Here is an 18,725-nt window from a genome sequence, read left to right as displayed (position 1 = left end):
TGGTTGTTTGTTTTTACTCTGGCTACTTCCAAAAAGCAGAACTCCTCTAGAAATTAAGTGTATTTATGCTGGGAATTTCTGGTAAATTATTGACTGACAGACCTGCTTAGCAGAATTGGGATGCATCTCACCAGGCTCTTTCCCTTCACATGCAAACACTACACCCCATCTTTCCTGGTGCTTTCTGTCACCAGCTTATCCCACCCAACCAGAATTTTCATCGTTCTTGCCACATACCCTGGCCATTTTCACTTTGTTCTCCTGCTGTTTCTCTTCCATAATTCCGTAACTCTTGGAGTTGCCATTTCTTAGTCTGTCTGCAATGCTGAGTCACTTTTAAAAGTAGAAAACTCTGCTTTTTCTACCAGGGTTTTGTAAATGTGTTAAATGATTTATGTCTCATTTGTATTGGTTAGGAAAAGTGCCTTGCTAACTTGCTGGATAGAATCTATTTATGTACAATAATAACTAATCATGCAAGTGCCAGTGTAGATCAGGGCTTGGCAGGCTTTTTCTTCCATAAATCTCCAGCTTGTTCACTAAAAGCTGTGAAATTTTTGCCTAACATGTTTACTAAAACTTAATTTGTATTTTTTTTCCTCTTTCCTCTCCCCACCCAAGAATTTGTCCCTTTGTACAGCAGCTCTAATGTACATCCTGAGTAGAGATCGTTTGAATATGGATTTAGACAGAGCTAGTCTAGATCTGATGATTCGGCTTTTGGAATTGGAACAAGATGCTTCTTCTGCCAAGCTGCTGAATGAAAAAGACATGAATAAAATAAAGGAAAAAATTCGGAGACTGTGTGAAACTGTTCACAACAAACATCTTGATCTCGAAAACATCACGGTGGGTATCACGCTGTTGTTTGGAAGCCTTGTGAGTAGTAGAGTGCTTAATAAAACGGGATTTGTAAGCATCAACCTTAAATTCCTGTGTTGCAGCTCAGAAGTCATGACATTGTCTACTTTCTATGTAGATAGGATTGCGCTGCAAGTATTTTCTTTTCTAAATTTGAAAATTTTTTTCTAAAAGGCTATTAGTAAGATAAAGTTATGATGTTCTTCAGCTGTCTGATTCACTATTTACTGTTTCAAGTAAGGGTAACTAGGTAAAGGTAGCACTTAAAAAAACAAATAACACTTCGAATTACTATGTGTGTAAGGACCACATTTGAATTATTTGACTTTGTTTCTTTGCCTGAATTTTAGTCTACATATATTCACAAACAGTAGAGGTTGTTACATGGGAATAAGAGTATTTCCTGTTAAACTAAGAATGTGGTGCAGGTACAGTCTTAATGAATCTGTCTCAGAGAAACTGATTTCTGTCTGCTCAGTGTGGTGCAGAACATACATTATCATAACCGTGGATACTTCTTTTACTTACTTTCTCAAGCATTCTTGTTTTTATGAATGTATCTTCAGCCACAACAGAGTGAACTGATTTAAAAAAAAAAAAAAAAAATTTTTTTTTGGCCATGGTTTGATGCTAGCATCATGCGAACTTGAAAAATAAAGGGTAAGTTGTAAGTTTTTTGAAAACAGTATATTTAAAGAATTGATGACATATTAATTAGATGAGTGGTCATAGATGGCACAGCTAGTAATGTGTTTTTGCTTTCACTGTATTTCAGTATAACAGATGTTAGTATGATATTAAAGTTTTTTTTTTTAACATCTTGTGATATGATTTGTTAATACTCTAAAGGGTCTTAGTAGTGTTTTTGCCATTTTTGATCCAATACTTAAGCAGGAAACCAAAAACCTTTCCTGTCAGGTACATGAATTGAGCTTTTTAAAGCTTTATTTCTAAAAGTAATGCTTCAGCTCCCGTCAATAATCTCTGAATTAGATTATATTTTCTCTTAGATAAGGTTAAAAGATAATATGCCTTGTTGAAGTGACTTTTTCTTTTGTAGTTTAGTGACTTTTTTTTTTTTCCTCCTTCCCCTCTCTCTCCTAGGGAGTCTTTTTAAAACTCTAGCTGTGGAATGGATTGCTGAATTAGTATGAAAAGCCAGTATTGCATAGCAGTATAAAGAGTTGAATTTTGGGGGAAGGAAGATAATCTTGATGTTATAACTGCTAACTGTTGGTAATCAGTTTATGGTGATACAAGGAAATTGTGTTGGCATTTCAGTTTTAGACTTGTTTCCTAAAAACCTAAGAAATGTGCAGCTAGGAGTCTCGTATTAATTTTCTGGTTGTTGAAATCTGCAGGAGAATGAATACGGAGTTGATTTCCTCTGCTTTCTGCTTACTCTGTTAATTCATACGATACAATCTTAAGATATCAATACAGAATGAAATTTGTTCTCTAGGTGGTGATTAGCTAGGAACTGGTATAATCAGTGTCTGTATTCCAGTGCTGTTTTGGCACCGAAGAAAGCTCACGTAGCTCAGAGTCTGTCAGTGCCAGGATATCCTTTGCCCTGTAAAATGCAAGGCAGCTCCCTTTAGGAAGCACGGAACAGCTGGTGCAGGTTCCTCCTTGCTGAAGCATCCCGCCACACAGAGCCCTGTCTCCTGCTGGAGCTTTTCTCATGCCCATAGTCTCAGCTGGCCTGATGTTTGTATAAACCTTAATTCTGTTCTTATGTTTTCTTAGGCATGAGAGAGGAGAGAGGAACTCTTAAATGGGGCTTTCCCTCCAGGGAGGAAGCTGTCCATAAGTAAGGAGTAATACTCTTCACAGGTCGTCATTTTTAGATTTTTGTTCTGAGCCATCTCTAATTTTTAAAATAAATCAAGCTATTGTTGTAAACATGTTGAATACTGTAGTACCTCACAGATGGCAGCTGGTTTCCTCCCATCATCTAGAAGCAGAGATTATAGAGCACTTAGAGAATATATGCAAGCCAAATGAGGTGATTAGGTTCTTTTCCAAATCATGATAGTAGCAATGGTAAGTTGAGTCAATAATGGACTTAAGATAACTTTGCTGTTACATAGATCTCTGTCACAAGCTCTAACAAGCAATGTCTGTATTGTGCCAGATGACAGGCAGAAATTGCAAATCTTCTGGGGTTTAAAAAAAAAATTATTTTTTCAACTCGTACGTTTCCATTGAGCGACAGAATGAATGCAACAGATGTTGTGATGGTTCCAGCTTGTGCTTAACCAGTTGCACCTTAGTTTCTGAATCTACCACAGATCAAAGGGAGATGATCAGTATTGCCTCTCTTTTTACATAGACAGTGTTATTTATGTGATTCTAGCTGGAAATTAGATCAGGCTAATTTTTGAGCACTTGCAAAGGTACTTGAAAGGTTCTGTTTTCTAGACTGCTATGAACATTGAAATTTTAAACCCAGAAATTGAAATTTTTCTCTGTACATTGAATTTGTTCAAGTTTTCTTGCTGGTTTAGGGTAAGATCAAACCTGAAGAATTTAGCCTTCTTGTTAGCAAATGGCATCTGTCTGTCAGTCAGCATAGCTAGCTCCCATCTATTGCATCTTTACAAAAACCTTTTCAGTTGGTCAAGAGATTGTTCTGCTTTTCACTCCTAGCATAATGCTGAAAATCTCAGGGAGCAGTGTTTTGAGCTTTTGGGATGGTGTTAATTCTTATATTAGTTACTATAAACTTGTGAATACAATGGATTACTTCAAAAGTGAGTTATAAGCTTTGATTCATTTTAAAAATGTATTACTAAAAATTGTTTTATAGGTGGCTGATGGTGTAAATACCATATAATATTCTGTGGTTTTTTTTGAAGTTGCTGCCCTTTTTAGGAAAAGTAAGCACTATACTTTAAATATTGAGTGGGCTTTGAGCTTTCAAGGGACAGGATGAAGATACTCAGGGAGTCAGCTAAATCTTTTGTAGCCCTTAAGATCTCTAAAGGAGAGTTTCTATTAAGCATCTGTCAACCTGGATTAGATTATGCATGGTTTCAGATATCCATTTTACAGCATTTTCAAGCTCATTCTGTAAGAATGAAAGAAATCTTCAAAAGAGGATGGGAAGGCTGCAGAGAGCTGGGAAACTGTAGAACTGCCATCTGAAGGTCCCCCCTTTCCTCCCTCAAAGCACTTTGCTCGTTTGTTTGGCTTCAGTTCTCCATCCATCACTTAAAATATCCTTTGCTATTACCTTGTTAACACTCTTTTTTTTGTGCGTAGCTTTTTGGTGATGAGCTGAGAACACAGTAACCAAGTGTGTTTAGTTTCCCCCCAGTGGGGAAGACTGAGTGGCTTTTGGCAATTAAAGGTAGTTAGCAGTTCCCCTGACAGTGAAACAGTTGCAGGAGTAATTGCAGCTTTTGTTTTCGCTTCCTCCGTCAGGGGGAACTGAGGTGCTGCTGTCTTGGGGAGAAATGACCAGTTGTAGGTTGTTTTGCTGCTTTTTTTCTGTCCTTGCCACAACCCTTTCATGACCCAGGGAGACCTCCATTGACAGTGGAGAAAATGCTCTTACCAACTAAATGCTTATCAGTGCCAGCGTGCTGTAGCGGTTGCTCCTAAAAAAGGAGACAACTAATTTTGGGTGGTAACTCTTCTTTATCAGTGCTAACGTTCAAATTTCTTCTTGTCTTTGGAATTGTTTTTTTTATAACAATAGAAAGGAGCTGAAGCTATTGGGGGTCACACAGTTTATAACGTGGTTTTTGAATACAATGGGATGTTTATTCAAGCCTGGTAAGCACTGTTTTTCCCAGGGGGTTCTGAGGTTTGAACTGCTATTCTGGAAATACTGCACAGCTCAGAATAAGCACAGCCGTCCTTGAAGCATTACAAATCAAATGTGTCAGGGAGGGAAGATAATTTGAAAAGTGGCTAAATTGACTTGGCTTTAATGAGATCTTATGCCTTTTTCTTTTTTTTCCTCTGACGTTTCATTGTATTTGTATGGCACATGTGAAATTACAAGGCCCAGATTTACATGTGTGTTTCCAGATGCTACAGAAATCTTATATTAGTCAGTTCTGTGAAGACGTAAATTATTTTAAGTGTGTATGTATGGCTTTTTTTTGGGGGAGGGGGGAGAATGCTACATCATTAACATTCCCCTTTAGGCTAAATAGTCTTGACTTTAGAGTTGGTCCTCTTTTTGGTTAAAAACATGGCAGGGGATTATGTGAGATAATTGCCTAAAATCTGTTGAACTTGAATTTGCGTGGAGTAGGCTTAACTTCAGTTTTGCGGAATTTTGATCTGTATTCCTTTCTTTAAGTAAATACAGTAAATAAGTTTTCTACAGTCTTTCAGTTTTTGTCTTTTATGAGTTGAAAAACGCAACAAAAAAAATCTACACTAGAATCAAATGTATTCTGCAAGCTGCAAAGCTAATATATCTGGGAGACAGAGAAACAGTGTTCACTGTGGCTTTTCTTGTTGTGCCTGAGTGATTTGTCCGCTTCCTTCCTCCACTTGTCGCTTTTGATAACAGGAGAAACAGATGAAAGGAGGCTGTTTAGCTTTTCTGAAACATTAATAAAATCATGGAAGAAGTCAAAAATGCAAAATATCTTTCTCATCAGTACCAAGTCATTTTTTTAAGCTATGCACATTTTTTCTATCTGTTCTTGCTCCCTCTGGCGGTCCTTCTACTCGGAACCTGTAACTCTTTATAGTTTGGGGGAGGTGAATTTGTATCATCTGATATATTGGTTACAGCTGCATATGATTATTTCACTAATTCTAGAATCTAATTTTTTCAGACTGGGCATTTGGCAATGGAGACATTACTGTCTCTCACCTCAAAACGAGCTGGGGATTGGTTTAAAGAAGAACTGCGACTTCTAGGTGGTCTTGATCATATTGTAGATAAAGGTATGTTAGAAATGTCACTCTGACAACCTGAAATATACATGTGAATCTAAGTTGTTTGCTTTTACTGTCCATTTTCTCTGGTTAAAAAAAGGAAAAAAAATATTTTTTTCAGCTATTGAAAAAACCTCTATACTGGGTTATTGGGAAATATTTGGGACCTTAATGTGTAGCATGTGGGATTGAAAGTAGCTTTAAGCTTAAATAGAATGTGTATAATCATGTTGCATATTTTTTATGAGATGTGAAATTAAAAACAGCTTAAATTTAGACAGACTATCATGATACAGACTATCATGTTATAACATTACATATAACATATATCATATATATGCAGCACACTCTTCAGATTAAGTGCTCTGAAATCTGCGTTGCAGTCTTCTAGAATTGCTTTTAGGCCTGGTCACACTTCTTTACTGAATAACCCAGAGAAAGTAAGCTTTTCGGGAAGAAATGTGATATTATTGATATTAGTACTAGGTATGTCTTGTTTAGTGGCTTTTTTTTTTTTTTTTTTTTTTTTTTGATCAGTGTCCTCAAGATAGGAAAAGGTGCATTTCTAAAATGAATCCCTGAGTTGAATAGAGTTTAAGCTGAGTAAGCAGAGGGGTGGGCAAAGGAAGGACTGAAAAGATGAAACTGTTTAACTTCCACGTGGATTCATGCTTGTAAGGTGTGGGGAGAGTGCATGCCATCTTTGTTTTTTCTTTTCTAAAACAATGTATCTTTAAAATATGCTGACATTTTTACAATTAAGTGATGTAACCATGGGCTGTAGAATCTCTTCTTTGTCAGTGGAAGACAAAATCTGCGGACAGGTAATTTGTTCACAGAATTGTAAAGCCAGTTTTTCTAATTTACTTGGAGAAATAAAAAATTTTGGAATGCTGCTCGTGATGTTTTCATGAATGTTTTGTGGTATTGCAGTTTTGTAAAGTGTGAAATGAGGTTGATAGCTAGTTTGTTTATTTACTTTTTGAAGAGCTCTTATTGATAGTGGAAAACAACTTCTCTTTACTGTCCAGTTAAAGAATGTGTGGATCACCTAAGCAGTGATGAAAATGAAGAGAAATTGGTTGCTTCGTTATGGGGTGCAGAAAGATGTTTACGGGTCTTAGAAAGTGTGAGTATGAGCAGATGTATTGCATTTCTGAAAAACAGTTTTTTTCAGTCAGGCCTTTTCAATGTTTTGTTCTTTAAATATATAATATAGTTATGTAAGTAACAGTGTAATACTTTCATTTTTTAAGAAGATGCTAACTTTCTGATGTTTATCAGTGTTCCTAGAATGTTTTGGTTGAGAATTTCTTTTATCATTCTGTATGTATGTATAGTATTGCAAGTTAATTACTGTTAAGAATACCTGAATGATACTTTTTCATAAGTTCCCGCTAAAAGCAGCTGTTTGTGGATATTGCTTTCTTCGCATGAGTTTGAATTTCTAGTGAATGTTTAGTAATAATGCATAATAATGTGTTTTCTTAAAAGCAATGAATTTATGTACTTTATAAGAATTACTGCTTTCAAACTTCAGCTCTGCTAAGCACTGAGAGAGCAAATTGCCCTGAAAGTCAAACCAGTTCTGTGATCAGTTGAGCATGTATTTTGAGATGGTACATGTTTTCTGATGAGAACTTTGAAGAGAATTAAAATATATGGCAATTTCATGGACCTTAGCTGAAAGCATTTGTGAGCATATGTTTGTCTACAATGCCTGAGTTTCATATTTATTATCAATATTCTTTTTTGTATTGTGATACTGTGAGCAAGCAAAAAAGTGTTGTCATGTTTTAGTAATAATATTCTGCACATCAGAGTGTGATGTTCAGAGTTCAGGTCAGTAATCTTAATGAATGATGATGATACCTTAAACTTGAATCAGAAGGCAATAGCTACAGCTCTAACTTGTCTCCTTCAGTAAAACAGAAGGACAAACTAAAGATACTGTAAAAGTAAGCTAGATACTGGGAAAGAGCGAACAATCGCTTATGTAGTAATGCGAAGGTGGCCACTTAAAAATGATGGCGCCTAGTGCTTTGCTTGTCCTCTGCAAAGCTAGAGGAAAAACTTTCAGATCCTGTTTCTGCTTTTATATTTGAAGATGATTGTTCCTTGTAGGAAATGGAGCTGCCATGCAACAGCTTAAACTGGGGTTATTTAGGGGCAGAATATCCATATTTGAACTTGAGAATGGACCGTGATGTAGTAAGATCTGTAGAAACTTAGGAGTGAAGATAAAAATCAACAAACCAAATCATGCCAAAATTTAAGAGAAAATTATTTTATTTCTGAAAATTTATTCTGAATTCCCTCAGAAGGAAAAACTTGGTTTTTATGGCTGTATGTATAATAAGCTCTCAGAAATGGAGCTGATATCAACTCTTAAAAGTAACATGGAAGAAAACTATATAATATTATTATGTTATATTTTGTATATATTTATGTGCACACACTTACATGCTCACCTGGGACTCTGTAGTGCCAGGATATAGATTCAGGGTTCTGCTGTAACAGAACATTCTGATGCCGAATTTCTGTTTTTACTATATCAACAGGGATGATTTTATCTTCAGTGCCACAATGTTGTGGGGTTAGTTACAAAGTGCAAACTTCAAGGAAATGTTGGTACAGTGATAAGGGAAAGCCTGCACTGGATAATAACCAAGAAATGTGGAAGTGAATAAAGAAAGAGCTGGGAAAAAATACTGCTTCTCTTCCAGGGGAGAAAAATCCTATTTTTAATACTACTTTTTCCTCCCCTTTCTAGGTAACTGTGCATAATCCAGAAAATCAAAGCTATCTGATAGCATACAAAGACTCGCAACTCATCGTCTCCTCAGCTAAGTAAGTTGTAACAAAAGGACTTTTTTGCATAACACTGTACCTGATATGCCAAAAGTAAACCAGAAAATGTTGTTATATCAGAAAATTCTAGGGGGAAAAAATGTAACTGCGACTGTTGCTTTTCATGAAGTAATGATAAAGTTATTTTAGATGAAGTGTCAGTAATTGCCTGAGCACTAGCAACATGTACTGTTGTCATTGTTGGTACTGTAAAAGTTGCAAGATGTGGATTCAGCTCCTTCAGTACCAAGGTGAGATGAACCCAGAAGAGGACTGTTGGGAAACTACTTGTATTTATCATGTTTTCAATATGCTTAGGCGTTTACTGAAGCAAAGCCAGTAGAGAATTGATAGTTGGTATAACTGAGAATTAGAATACTGAAATAATGTTCTGTACTGTTTTCCCTTGTAGAGGTGCTTGTACGAACACCTCTAACTCATTTAGGAATCTGGGTGAGTTCTCAGTTGACTGGCAGAGATTGCATCCCTTTTGCGCTGCTCAGGTGGTTTATAAAAGAGCAAATTAAGCTGAAAATTTGACTCTGCACACCTCACTGGAAATAAACTTCATGGTTGTAGATTAGATATTTTGAGTATTTTTTTTAAAAGAATGTGTTCAATATGCTGTTTAGACCAATATGCATTTTTGACATCTGGTTCTTCAGCTTTGTTCTTCACTAGAATCATGCCTGTGGACAAGTACTGTTATGAGATAAAGTTTTTTACTTCCTGCTGAAAAGTCACATCACCTATTTATTACAAAACGGAGAGAACTCTGAGAACAGGACAAGAGAGCATTTAGATAATACTGCCAAAATAGTGTGGTGCCTTGGTGGCCAGAGGAGGATATAAGAGGCTGGGTTTGTAGAGGAGTTATCTCTTTTTAGGCCTTGTGGTTGGAAAGAAAAATGAACTTTTGCTCTTGAAATCTCAAGCTGATAAAACTCTTAAGTCACAAAGCTTTTTTTGTTTTGTTTTCACAATTTCTGTTAACCTCATGAAAGACTTTATAGGTGATAAGTTTATCATCTGTCCCTACCAACTGGGCATCTTAAACTTGTACTAGAAAAATTCTGCTCAAGTTCTTTATTTTCAGTTTTCCTGATGAGATGTGTAAGGGTAGAATATCCTGTATATTGTCCAGGTAATTTTGTTCTGTGTTTTCTATCCTCAGAGCTCTGCAGCACTGTGAGGAGTTAATCCAGCGATATAATCGTGCTGAAGACAGTATCTGTTTACCCGACAATAAGCCTCTGCCTCACCAGAATGTAACTAACCATGTGGGTAAAGCAGTGGAAGACTGTATGAGGGCCATCATTGGTGTCTTGCTCAACCTAACAAATGATAATGGTAAAGCAAAAAATATTAATGTATCCTGTACTGCAATATCAAATAATATATTAATATAAATCCTTTTCCTACCGATTATGTTTTTTCCCTGTACAATGCAATAAAGCAGTTGTGTGTGGTAGATGCTTGCACTACAGTAATCACTAATTTGTCTTTGGGAATTGGATAAGTAATCGCAAGTATTAAGCGTTAACACAATACATGCTTTGGCCAGGGGGTCCAGATAGTTTTTAAGGCCAAAAAGTTTTATCAATGTGTTTACAATTACGAAAATGAATGTTTCTAAAATTCCTCTTTTTAACTCTTTTTGTTTATAGAATGGGGTAGTACAAAAACAGGTGAACAAGATGGTCTGATTGGCACAGCTATGAATTGTGTGCTTCAGGTTCCAAAGTTCCTACCTCAAGAACAGAGATTTGACATTCGAGTGCTGGTAAGATACTATCTTCACTATGTTAACATAAGACGACTTGCGCTGCCTTGTGCACATTTAACTACTCCAGTTCCTAATAAAGGGCCAGGCTGTACAGTTTTCATTGACCTTATTCTTAGCAAGGTACTTAGAGCAGGGTTCTGTAAGGTCCAAGGAAAAGCTGCTGAAGGATTTGGTGATTTTGAATTCTAAGCATTTTCCCAGGTCATATATGGCTGAATTCTGAGAATAAATCAGATTGTTTGAAAGTATAAGCTTGCTGCTGTTGAAGGGTTATGTATGATGCAATAAAGCTTTTAAAGATATCAGGTCATAATCTCCTAGGCATATATATGTGCGTCTAAGAGCTACTGAAAAATTACAGTACGTGAAAATATTATATGGGAGATCTGCAAAGTAAATACTGGTTAATAAAATCCGTTTGGTGGGAAAGTCCACTGTTGGATGAATGAAGAGACTTAGGTAGACAAGTCTATGAATTGTCTTGTTTATAATTGACTTCCATTTTAGAAATAGAGTGGATGTTATTGTTTGGAATAGGCCTTGTCAAATGTATCTGCTTTCTCAGCACATTTAAGGTGGACCTGTGTGGCCTAAGTAGTAACAATAAAAGTGTGTATTCGAAAGGTCTTTTAAGAATATAAGCTGAAAGTTGGGTACCTGAATGCCTAGTCTATAAATAAGATCTCATCTTTAAAAACACTGAGAATGTCTATGTCAGAATGTCAGAAAAATCTTGAAACTGTATGCAGAAATCTGTTTTGCTTCATATTTCTTTAAATCCTGAACACTGTTTATCAAACTGTTTCATAAAGGTGTGTTAGCATTATATATCATCAGAAAGATGAGATCTAAAGCAGATACTTATCTGTAGAGATGGTTTCACTAAATTATTCTTTTTTAACGTGTGTGATCCTCTTTGACTCTCCAATTCTTGCAGGGATTGGGTCTGCTGATCAATCTAGTAGAATATAGTGCTCGGAATAGGCACTGTCTTGTCAATATGGAAACATCATGTTCTTTTGACTCATTCTGTACGGGAGAAGGAGATGATAGCCTAAAGATAACTGGACAGATTGATGCTGTTCAGGCTTTAGTGCAGGTAAGAAATGAACCAGAAATGTGCTTTTCCTGTAACAGTTACCATTTTTCATTATCAGAATTTCAAGGAGAAAGGGAGAACTCAGCAGTGAGGACTTTTTGTCAAGTTTTTTTTTTTTTTTTTTTTTCCTGTTCAGTATTTTGAGACTGATACCTCATTGTAGGGGAAGGAGGTGCCTCACAACTTCGGCTTCTACAGTACTGTCTATTACAGAAGCAGCTCTCCTAGTAAAAGACAGTGGTATCATTATTGCAGACATCCAAAGGCTGCTTTCATCCTCCATAAAGCTTTCTTGTTTCTATACGGTTTATTTCTAGTTTTGTTTAAACCCGCTGTAAAAAATTGCACGCTACGCTTGTCTTACCTATTTTGCTTCCATAAATTTTTTTTTAAAGTATGGGAGTTTAAGAAATGTGTTTTTAAAAACTGATACAGCATGCTTTATAAGAGCAATAAAATATGGATGTTATGAATATGGATGTGAAACAGTATTCTTAAATACTGTATTGACTAACTTGTTAGAAAATAAATACACCTATAATTTTGGTGAATGAGCTCCAACATTCAAACTAAAATAAAAGTAATTGGAAGGATTCTAATGTAATCTCCTTTTTTATTTTAATGGAGAATTATGAACACTTTCAGCAGTATCTTCATTTAAGTATGTAGAACAGAACTTCAACAACAGACAAAAAATCAACAATAAAGATAAATGTCTTAATGTATGCAGCTCTGCAAAGTAATATTTAAACTACGGTGGCTGCATGGTTCAGGAATTAATTCACAAGATGTGAGTGCACAATATGAGATTGCTGCTGAGGTCACGTCCTAGATGAGTAATATTAAATTACACTTCTCAATTTTTGCTTTTTATATATCACAGGGAAAAGCTAAGAGAGCAAATGAGGGGTAACTAGCATGAAAAGAAAATGGAGATTGGTAGAGAACAAAATTTCACAAAAAAACCTGACAATTTTTCATTTTTTTTCAGCTGGGTCTCCAAGAAAATGATTTTGCATTTATGGTGCCCAGGAGGAGCCTGCCAGTTGGTTCAACACTGGGGAGGGAGGAAGGCCTTGTCTATGGAGCACAGCATCAGTGTTGTGATAAATTATATTATCCTTTCCTTAAAGTAGAAAACACTACTGTGAAGAAAAGTATTGAGGACTAGAACTACGTTAAGGGGTCAATTGTGATGGGGAAGTAAACTTTCAAATATAATTCAATGTGTTTTGGGTTTGGTTTATAATAGAAATTCTTCTGAAATTTTTCCATTAGCTATTTCTTGAGCGTGAGCGAGCAGCACAGCTGGCAGAGAGCCAGACAGATGAACTGATTAAAGAAGCTCCTGCTGCTCAGCATGATAAAAGTGGGGAATGGCAAGAGACAAGTGGGGAGATACAGTGGGTCTCCACAGAAAAGCCAGATAGTACTGAAGAGAAAGATAAGAAGGAAGAAGATGATGAAGAACTTGATCTTAATAAAGGTACGTTGTCTGGATTGGTGAGCTAAGAAAAAGCAAAGAACCCTGATTGCATAAATTCCTACCTTATCCTCTACTTCCCATCTACATGCAGTTTCTTGGGCTGAAATTTCCTCAGCATAATCTCCCAGGTGAAACTGTTGCAGATCATAAATAGAAGCAGTTCAGAACTGAAGTGTAAGAAGTAATGCTGCTTTTTTCTTATTTTTTTTAAATAGTACTGTGTCTCAGTTCCTTCTAAAAATCCTTATTTTTAGGGACATTCTGTGTAAGAAATATTCTGAAATGGATGGCTGTTAGGCCCTTTGCATGTTCTTACGAATCAGTCCTTGAAGGCTACCTGCCTTAATTTTATTTTCAAGTGTCCTGTGACTCACTCTCGTTTCATGCTCCATTTAGTTCTTTTCTCCCCTCTCTGACATATTTACACATATTCTGCTTTTGTCTTCAGTCCTTGTCTTTTTTTGTCTCTTGGTATTTCTCACTCTGTTGGTTGTATATCAGGTACCTGTTTAATGCCTTAGTGTGCTGCATCTGTGGTAGTTTATTTCAGGAATTTGAGTAACTCTAAGCTGAGTGTGTTGTTTGTCCCTCTCATTTAACTGTCTCATGTTTTACTCTTCCAATAGTAGATGTGGTATCTTGCTTTCTCCAGCCTTGCTTTTACGTTTCTTCAAATTCCCTTTTGTATATTTCCTTCCTCCTTTTTGTAGCTCCATCAGTTGGTGTCCATAGCTGTTTGTGGTTTGCTCCAAGGTACAGAGTCATTAGTGCTATATCTGTTATCGCTCATACAGTAAACTTCACTTTGGTAGAAGTCTTATTGATGATAGTTTCACATAATACATTTGTATTTGTATTTTGGTGTGCTAGACGTACAAGGTGCCCATTAAAATGGTACAATAATAAAAGTAATATACAATGAAACTACATTGAAAGAGAATGAACAGAATTTTTGCGTTTAAAGGATGCATGTTGCTGAGTTCAGTACAGAGTTTGATTCATGTTTCTGAAGTGTCAGAGCAAAAACTCCTTTCAGATGATAGAATTCTGAGAAGAGTTATTGAAAGATTGTATTTAAAGGAGTAAAAGATACCAGCTGTGTTTGAAACTGCTTAGAGGATTCAATACACTCAGTTGGGGGTGGTTTGTTTTGTTTTTTACAGCTCTTCAGCATGCTGGGAAGCACATGGAAGACTGCATTGTGGCCTCATACACAGCGTTGCTCCTAGGCTGTCTCTGCCAAGAAAGTCCAGTAAGGGAATAAGTCAATAACTCACTCATAACTCTATAAAATTTTTTAGTGAAGTAATAATTTTCAGTTTTGAAATGTATTTATTAAATTAGGGTTCTATGTGAGTTGCTACATTGATGCTGCTTTGTATATAGTTCTCTGGAAAGTTTTCAGAAGTATTCCATATAAAACAAACCTTTTGAACATCAGTATGTTAATCAAAAAACCTTGGAACTGAAATTTTAACCTCTTTCACCTTCTCCCCCTTTGTGGCTATTCTTAGCTCACAAGTGAACTTACTCTGAAAGGCAAAAGAAAATTGGCTTGCTGTTTGATAGTTATAAAAGCTTGATGTATTTTTTCAGTAGTTTCACTGAGCAAGTTAACATTCAGGTTCTTCATGTTTTTTCATTGTAGTCTGTTCTAATTTTTTCCATTGAAGTTATGAGCAATTGCAAATGTGCACGAGTCGAGGATCACTGACTCAGATTGGAAAACATAGTAGAAAGTTGAAGTTTAAATTTAAAAATGCAGAGCTCTAGCAACTGAAAACTTTATATACCCTCCTTTCAAATATGCTCAAATGAAAATGAGATTCGGACCTGCCTTCAGACTTGTTTGGATTTACCATGAGGGCAAAAGTGGTCTTCAACATGCTGATCTGTAGCTTTTGACTGACTATATCTGTGTCATTTTAGTGTTTGGAATAATATTAAGTTCAATAATTCTCAACCCTGAACAGTTATAAGGGGAGATTCTGTCCATGTCAGGAGGATAATTGGAGGGAGAGGGGTTGTTTGGTGGGTGGTTCTTGATTACCTTGCAGGCCTTGGCAGGTCTGGCGTTAATGATCTTTAACAACAAAAAAATTATAGCAATTGCTGTTCCCTAGAAATAAACACCATAAAGGTATGAGTTTTATTTGAAAGTGACTTAATTCATAGAGATGGCAGCAACAAGCAGTCTTAATGCTATGAATGTATTTATGTCTTATTGCAACCTACATGCAGAGTAAGATAGTTCTTGAAGTTGGAAAAATATTTCCTAGATTAAAACAGATTGTTTTATTTCTCAGATCAATGTGACTACTGTGAGGGAATACTTACCTGAAGGGGACTTCTCAATAATGACTGAAATGCTCAAAAAATTTCTCAGTTTTATGAATCTTACTGTAAGTAGTATGTATTTTAAATATTGCAGAATGTAGCTATTTCTGTAGCTGTGTTTTCTGTTAAGTCTTTTTTTTAAGAAGCTTTTATTGTTTTTCAGCTATGTCTTTAGAAGAGCACAGGATGATTATCTGCTTTTAAATACTAAGTTCCATTTTTCTGTCATTACTGTGGTAGTAAATGGACAGAATCTACTTTCATTTCGTTTGAATATGACTGGTCAGGAAAATATTTTGAATCCTCTGCCTGAACCTGATTGTTTTTACTGAAATGTAATTCTAAATACTAAAAAATCTGAAATTAGCATAGCTCTTAAACATTTTAAAGAGGTATTACAAATGCTTTTTTGTTACTTCTGTTTTCTATTACATTTTCCAGTGTGCTGTTGGAACAACAGGCCAGAAATCTATCTCTAGGGTGATTGAATACTTGGAACACTGCTAGATACTTAACTTCCGCTGCAGGCACTCTAATGCTGGAGCTACCCTTAGACAAAGGAAGAAGTCATGAAAGAAGTCCTTGAAGGATATACCAAGAGCATTCATCTGTGTCATTCGTGTTCGGATTTTTAAGGCTACCTGGTCTCTTAACCATGCATTCAGCATTTTCTAAAAGACAGTTACTACATCAATCTGCAACTATCAAAAATGAGGGGAAAAAGGTTCTGAGGAAAATAAATAAAGAAACCATGCTGTTTATGATGCAGTGCAGTATTTAAATATTTTTGGCAGGGTTTACCATCCCTATCTCTTTTTTCTTGCTTTGTTCATGACTAGTTTCAAGGGGAAAAACTTGCTGCTGATAGTGCAACTGCTGTTTACTGTTGAGCCACTGTTTCATGCCAGCCAGGTGCAAAGGCAGCTTAGCTACTGAGGTATCAAACAAATGTTCTAATAAAGAAGTTCTGGACAGCAGCACCGCTCCTATTTGAGTTTAATTTGCTCTTGCTTTTTTATTACTAGATTATTCCAAAATCATAAAATATAAATTTTTAAATACTTTTGTGATTTTAACTACTGTCTATATTTAAAATTTGTTGGAATCCAAAGAGGCGAGGATTGGATAGTTTATTTTTTATACTGTTTTGATTGAAATTAGGTTGTTGAACTATTTCTCAGTTCTAAAACTGTCATGGCCCATATACTGTAAGCTGATAGACCATAACACTTTGTAGTTCCAAGAGGCATGCGAATCCATAAACACATAAAGCCATTTGAGGGTATGTTATTCACAAAAGAAATAGTTACTGTAAAAAGTTGTTCCCTGTTTAAAAAAAAAAGGGGGGGGGGGGAGAAATGATATTCAATTATTCAATCCCAGGGTAGTTTACACTTCTAATAAGCAAAAACTTTGAAATGCTGTTTTAATTTGTTTCAAGGAAGCACTCAAGATGTATTTTATAATGCTCAATACAAAGAATTTGGATGTTTTAGGGGGAAGAATTTTAAGAAGCTAAAACACCAATGGGGATTAATGTTTCCAGCTGACATAATCTTTCTATTTCATTCTTCTGTAGTATGACAAAGTTTAAATGCATACAACACAAAGCCTTAAATTGCTGATATAGCTAAGATTTTGTTCAGTCTGAGGTCTAGTTCACAGCAAAGCATTGTGTTTGAAGACTTAAGTGGAACAAAGAATCCCAGAAAATATCTGATTTTTTAAACACTTTTATTTTTCTTGCACTCATTATTCAGACCAACGGAATTGGTAATTATTTTTATTAAGCTGGTCTTGAATATTTGCAGACTGTTCCGAGATCTGCTTCATCAACATTTTTTAAATACCTGTATAGGTAGTTACATCATGTTATTCCATTGAATTTGTAAAACTTGAAGCCATAAAAATATTAGTTCTATGTATAATGAGGGGGAAATAACAGGAAATCTAACCTGCTCTTAGATCTTGTTATCTCCATGTATAAAGTTACAAACTCGTGCTTTTGTATCAGTGCCAGCTGTAAATTTTTTACATACAGTGGCTGCCTTCTATGTCTTCCTATTTTTGATAATGCAGATTGTTGGGAATTCTGTAAGGAAGTAACTGATTAGCGGCAAAAATCCTATGTTGGTCATAACTTTTTTGCGTTTTCTCTCATCACCTTCTAAAACTTAGTGTACCAGTGTAACTTAGAAAAGTTTTTCAGGTCGTGTTCCCCTTTGTTTAAAAAAAGCTCTAAGTATTGAGAGAGAGAGGCTGTATTTAAAAGGTCTATATCAGGAGTAAATTATTGAATATTTTGCCCATCTAGTCTTTTGATTTTGGGGGGTTTCATTTATAGTGGGATTTCAAAATGATTATATAGTTTTCTGTGGAGAGATGGCAAGAGAAAATAAATAGCAATGCAATGATAGGGGGAAAGCAGGGACAACTACCTTTCTTTGTTACACTGGTAATTGGAAATTGATTTACCTCAGTGTTTAACAGGTTTTTTTTTTTTTAAATGTTAACTAATTGTCAAGCACTGACAAATGCAGATTTTTTTTTTTTTGAGGGTGGGGGGAGAAATCACCCTGTGAACTGCAGTGCGTTTTTGTGTGTTAAACTCTCAAATAACTCTGCATTAAAGGGTACTTGAGGCCAACTTGCAAATTAAAGTTTTAAAGTAACTTTTTTCCATTGTAAATATTTGTGTAAATACTCTCAATTGGAAATTAGAACAGTAGAGTACTTTTCTGAATCCAATCCTATTTTTATTTTATACAGTATTTCTCAGCTGTGATCTTTGGAGAAAAAGCCAACGGCAGGAAAAATAGTTTGTACCAGTTTCATGAAGTATGTCTTTGGGTTTTTGTAAATAATTTTAACTCAAATAAAATTGCTACTTTCAATACATACCTTGTCTTTTAACATGTAATAAAACACTCCCCTGAGTGACTGCAGAAAGAAGGCAGTGTCAGGTAAATTGTCAAAGGTAGGAGCAGCCTGATGGCCATGCTCCGTTTTGCATTGACATGTTGGCACACTAGCAATCAGTTCCTGGACCCCAGGCAATGGTTAACCAAACCAGCTGGGGCTTGAAATGTTCTGGAAAAGATGCACTGAATCTTTTGATGCATTTTGGAGTTTGCCACACAAGATGCTGTTGATCCTTCAGTTCCTGAAGGAGCATGTAACAACTCTGAAGAGTTAAAATAATACGCTGAAGTATAGGGCAAATGGGACAGTTCTTGCTGTGGCAATCTTTTCCACATCTTGGAGGATGGTAATGATGTCTTTCTGGAGTGAAAAATGTGAAAATTAAGATCAGTATTGCTCTGTTTCTCTATTAATCTGAATGATGCCTTAATCTATTAATGATGGGATTTTTCCAAGTGTTTTTTTCTTAATTGATA

General features: G+C 35.8%; 1 protein-coding gene across 1 annotated transcript in view; it reads left to right on the top strand.

Moving 5' to 3' along the window:
- The window catches only part of WAPL (WAPL cohesin release factor), a 69,246-nt gene extending 51,023 nt beyond the window's left edge, over positions 1-18,223 (top strand). The window contains 11 exon segments of the mRNA XM_067299798.1: positions 622-849; positions 5,667-5,778; positions 6,801-6,898; positions 8,543-8,619; positions 9,794-9,969; positions 10,287-10,402; positions 11,343-11,504; positions 12,783-12,990; positions 14,154-14,242; positions 15,297-15,392; positions 15,769-18,223. Coding sequence (XP_067155899.1) covers positions 622-849; positions 5,667-5,778; positions 6,801-6,898; positions 8,543-8,619; positions 9,794-9,969; positions 10,287-10,402; positions 11,343-11,504; positions 12,783-12,990; positions 14,154-14,242; positions 15,297-15,392; positions 15,769-15,834 — 1,428 coding nt within the window. The 3' untranslated portion in view covers positions 15,835-18,223.
- Positions 18,224-18,725: the final 502 nt, after the last annotated feature.

Source organism: Apteryx mantelli, chromosome 7 (assembly GCF_036417845.1).
Source record: "Apteryx mantelli isolate bAptMan1 chromosome 7, bAptMan1.hap1, whole genome shotgun sequence".
Taxonomy (NCBI): domain Eukaryota; kingdom Metazoa; phylum Chordata; class Aves; order Apterygiformes; family Apterygidae; genus Apteryx; species Apteryx mantelli.
The sequence above is the reverse complement of the archived record's forward strand: the minus strand, read 5'-3'. Positions and strand labels throughout refer to the sequence as shown.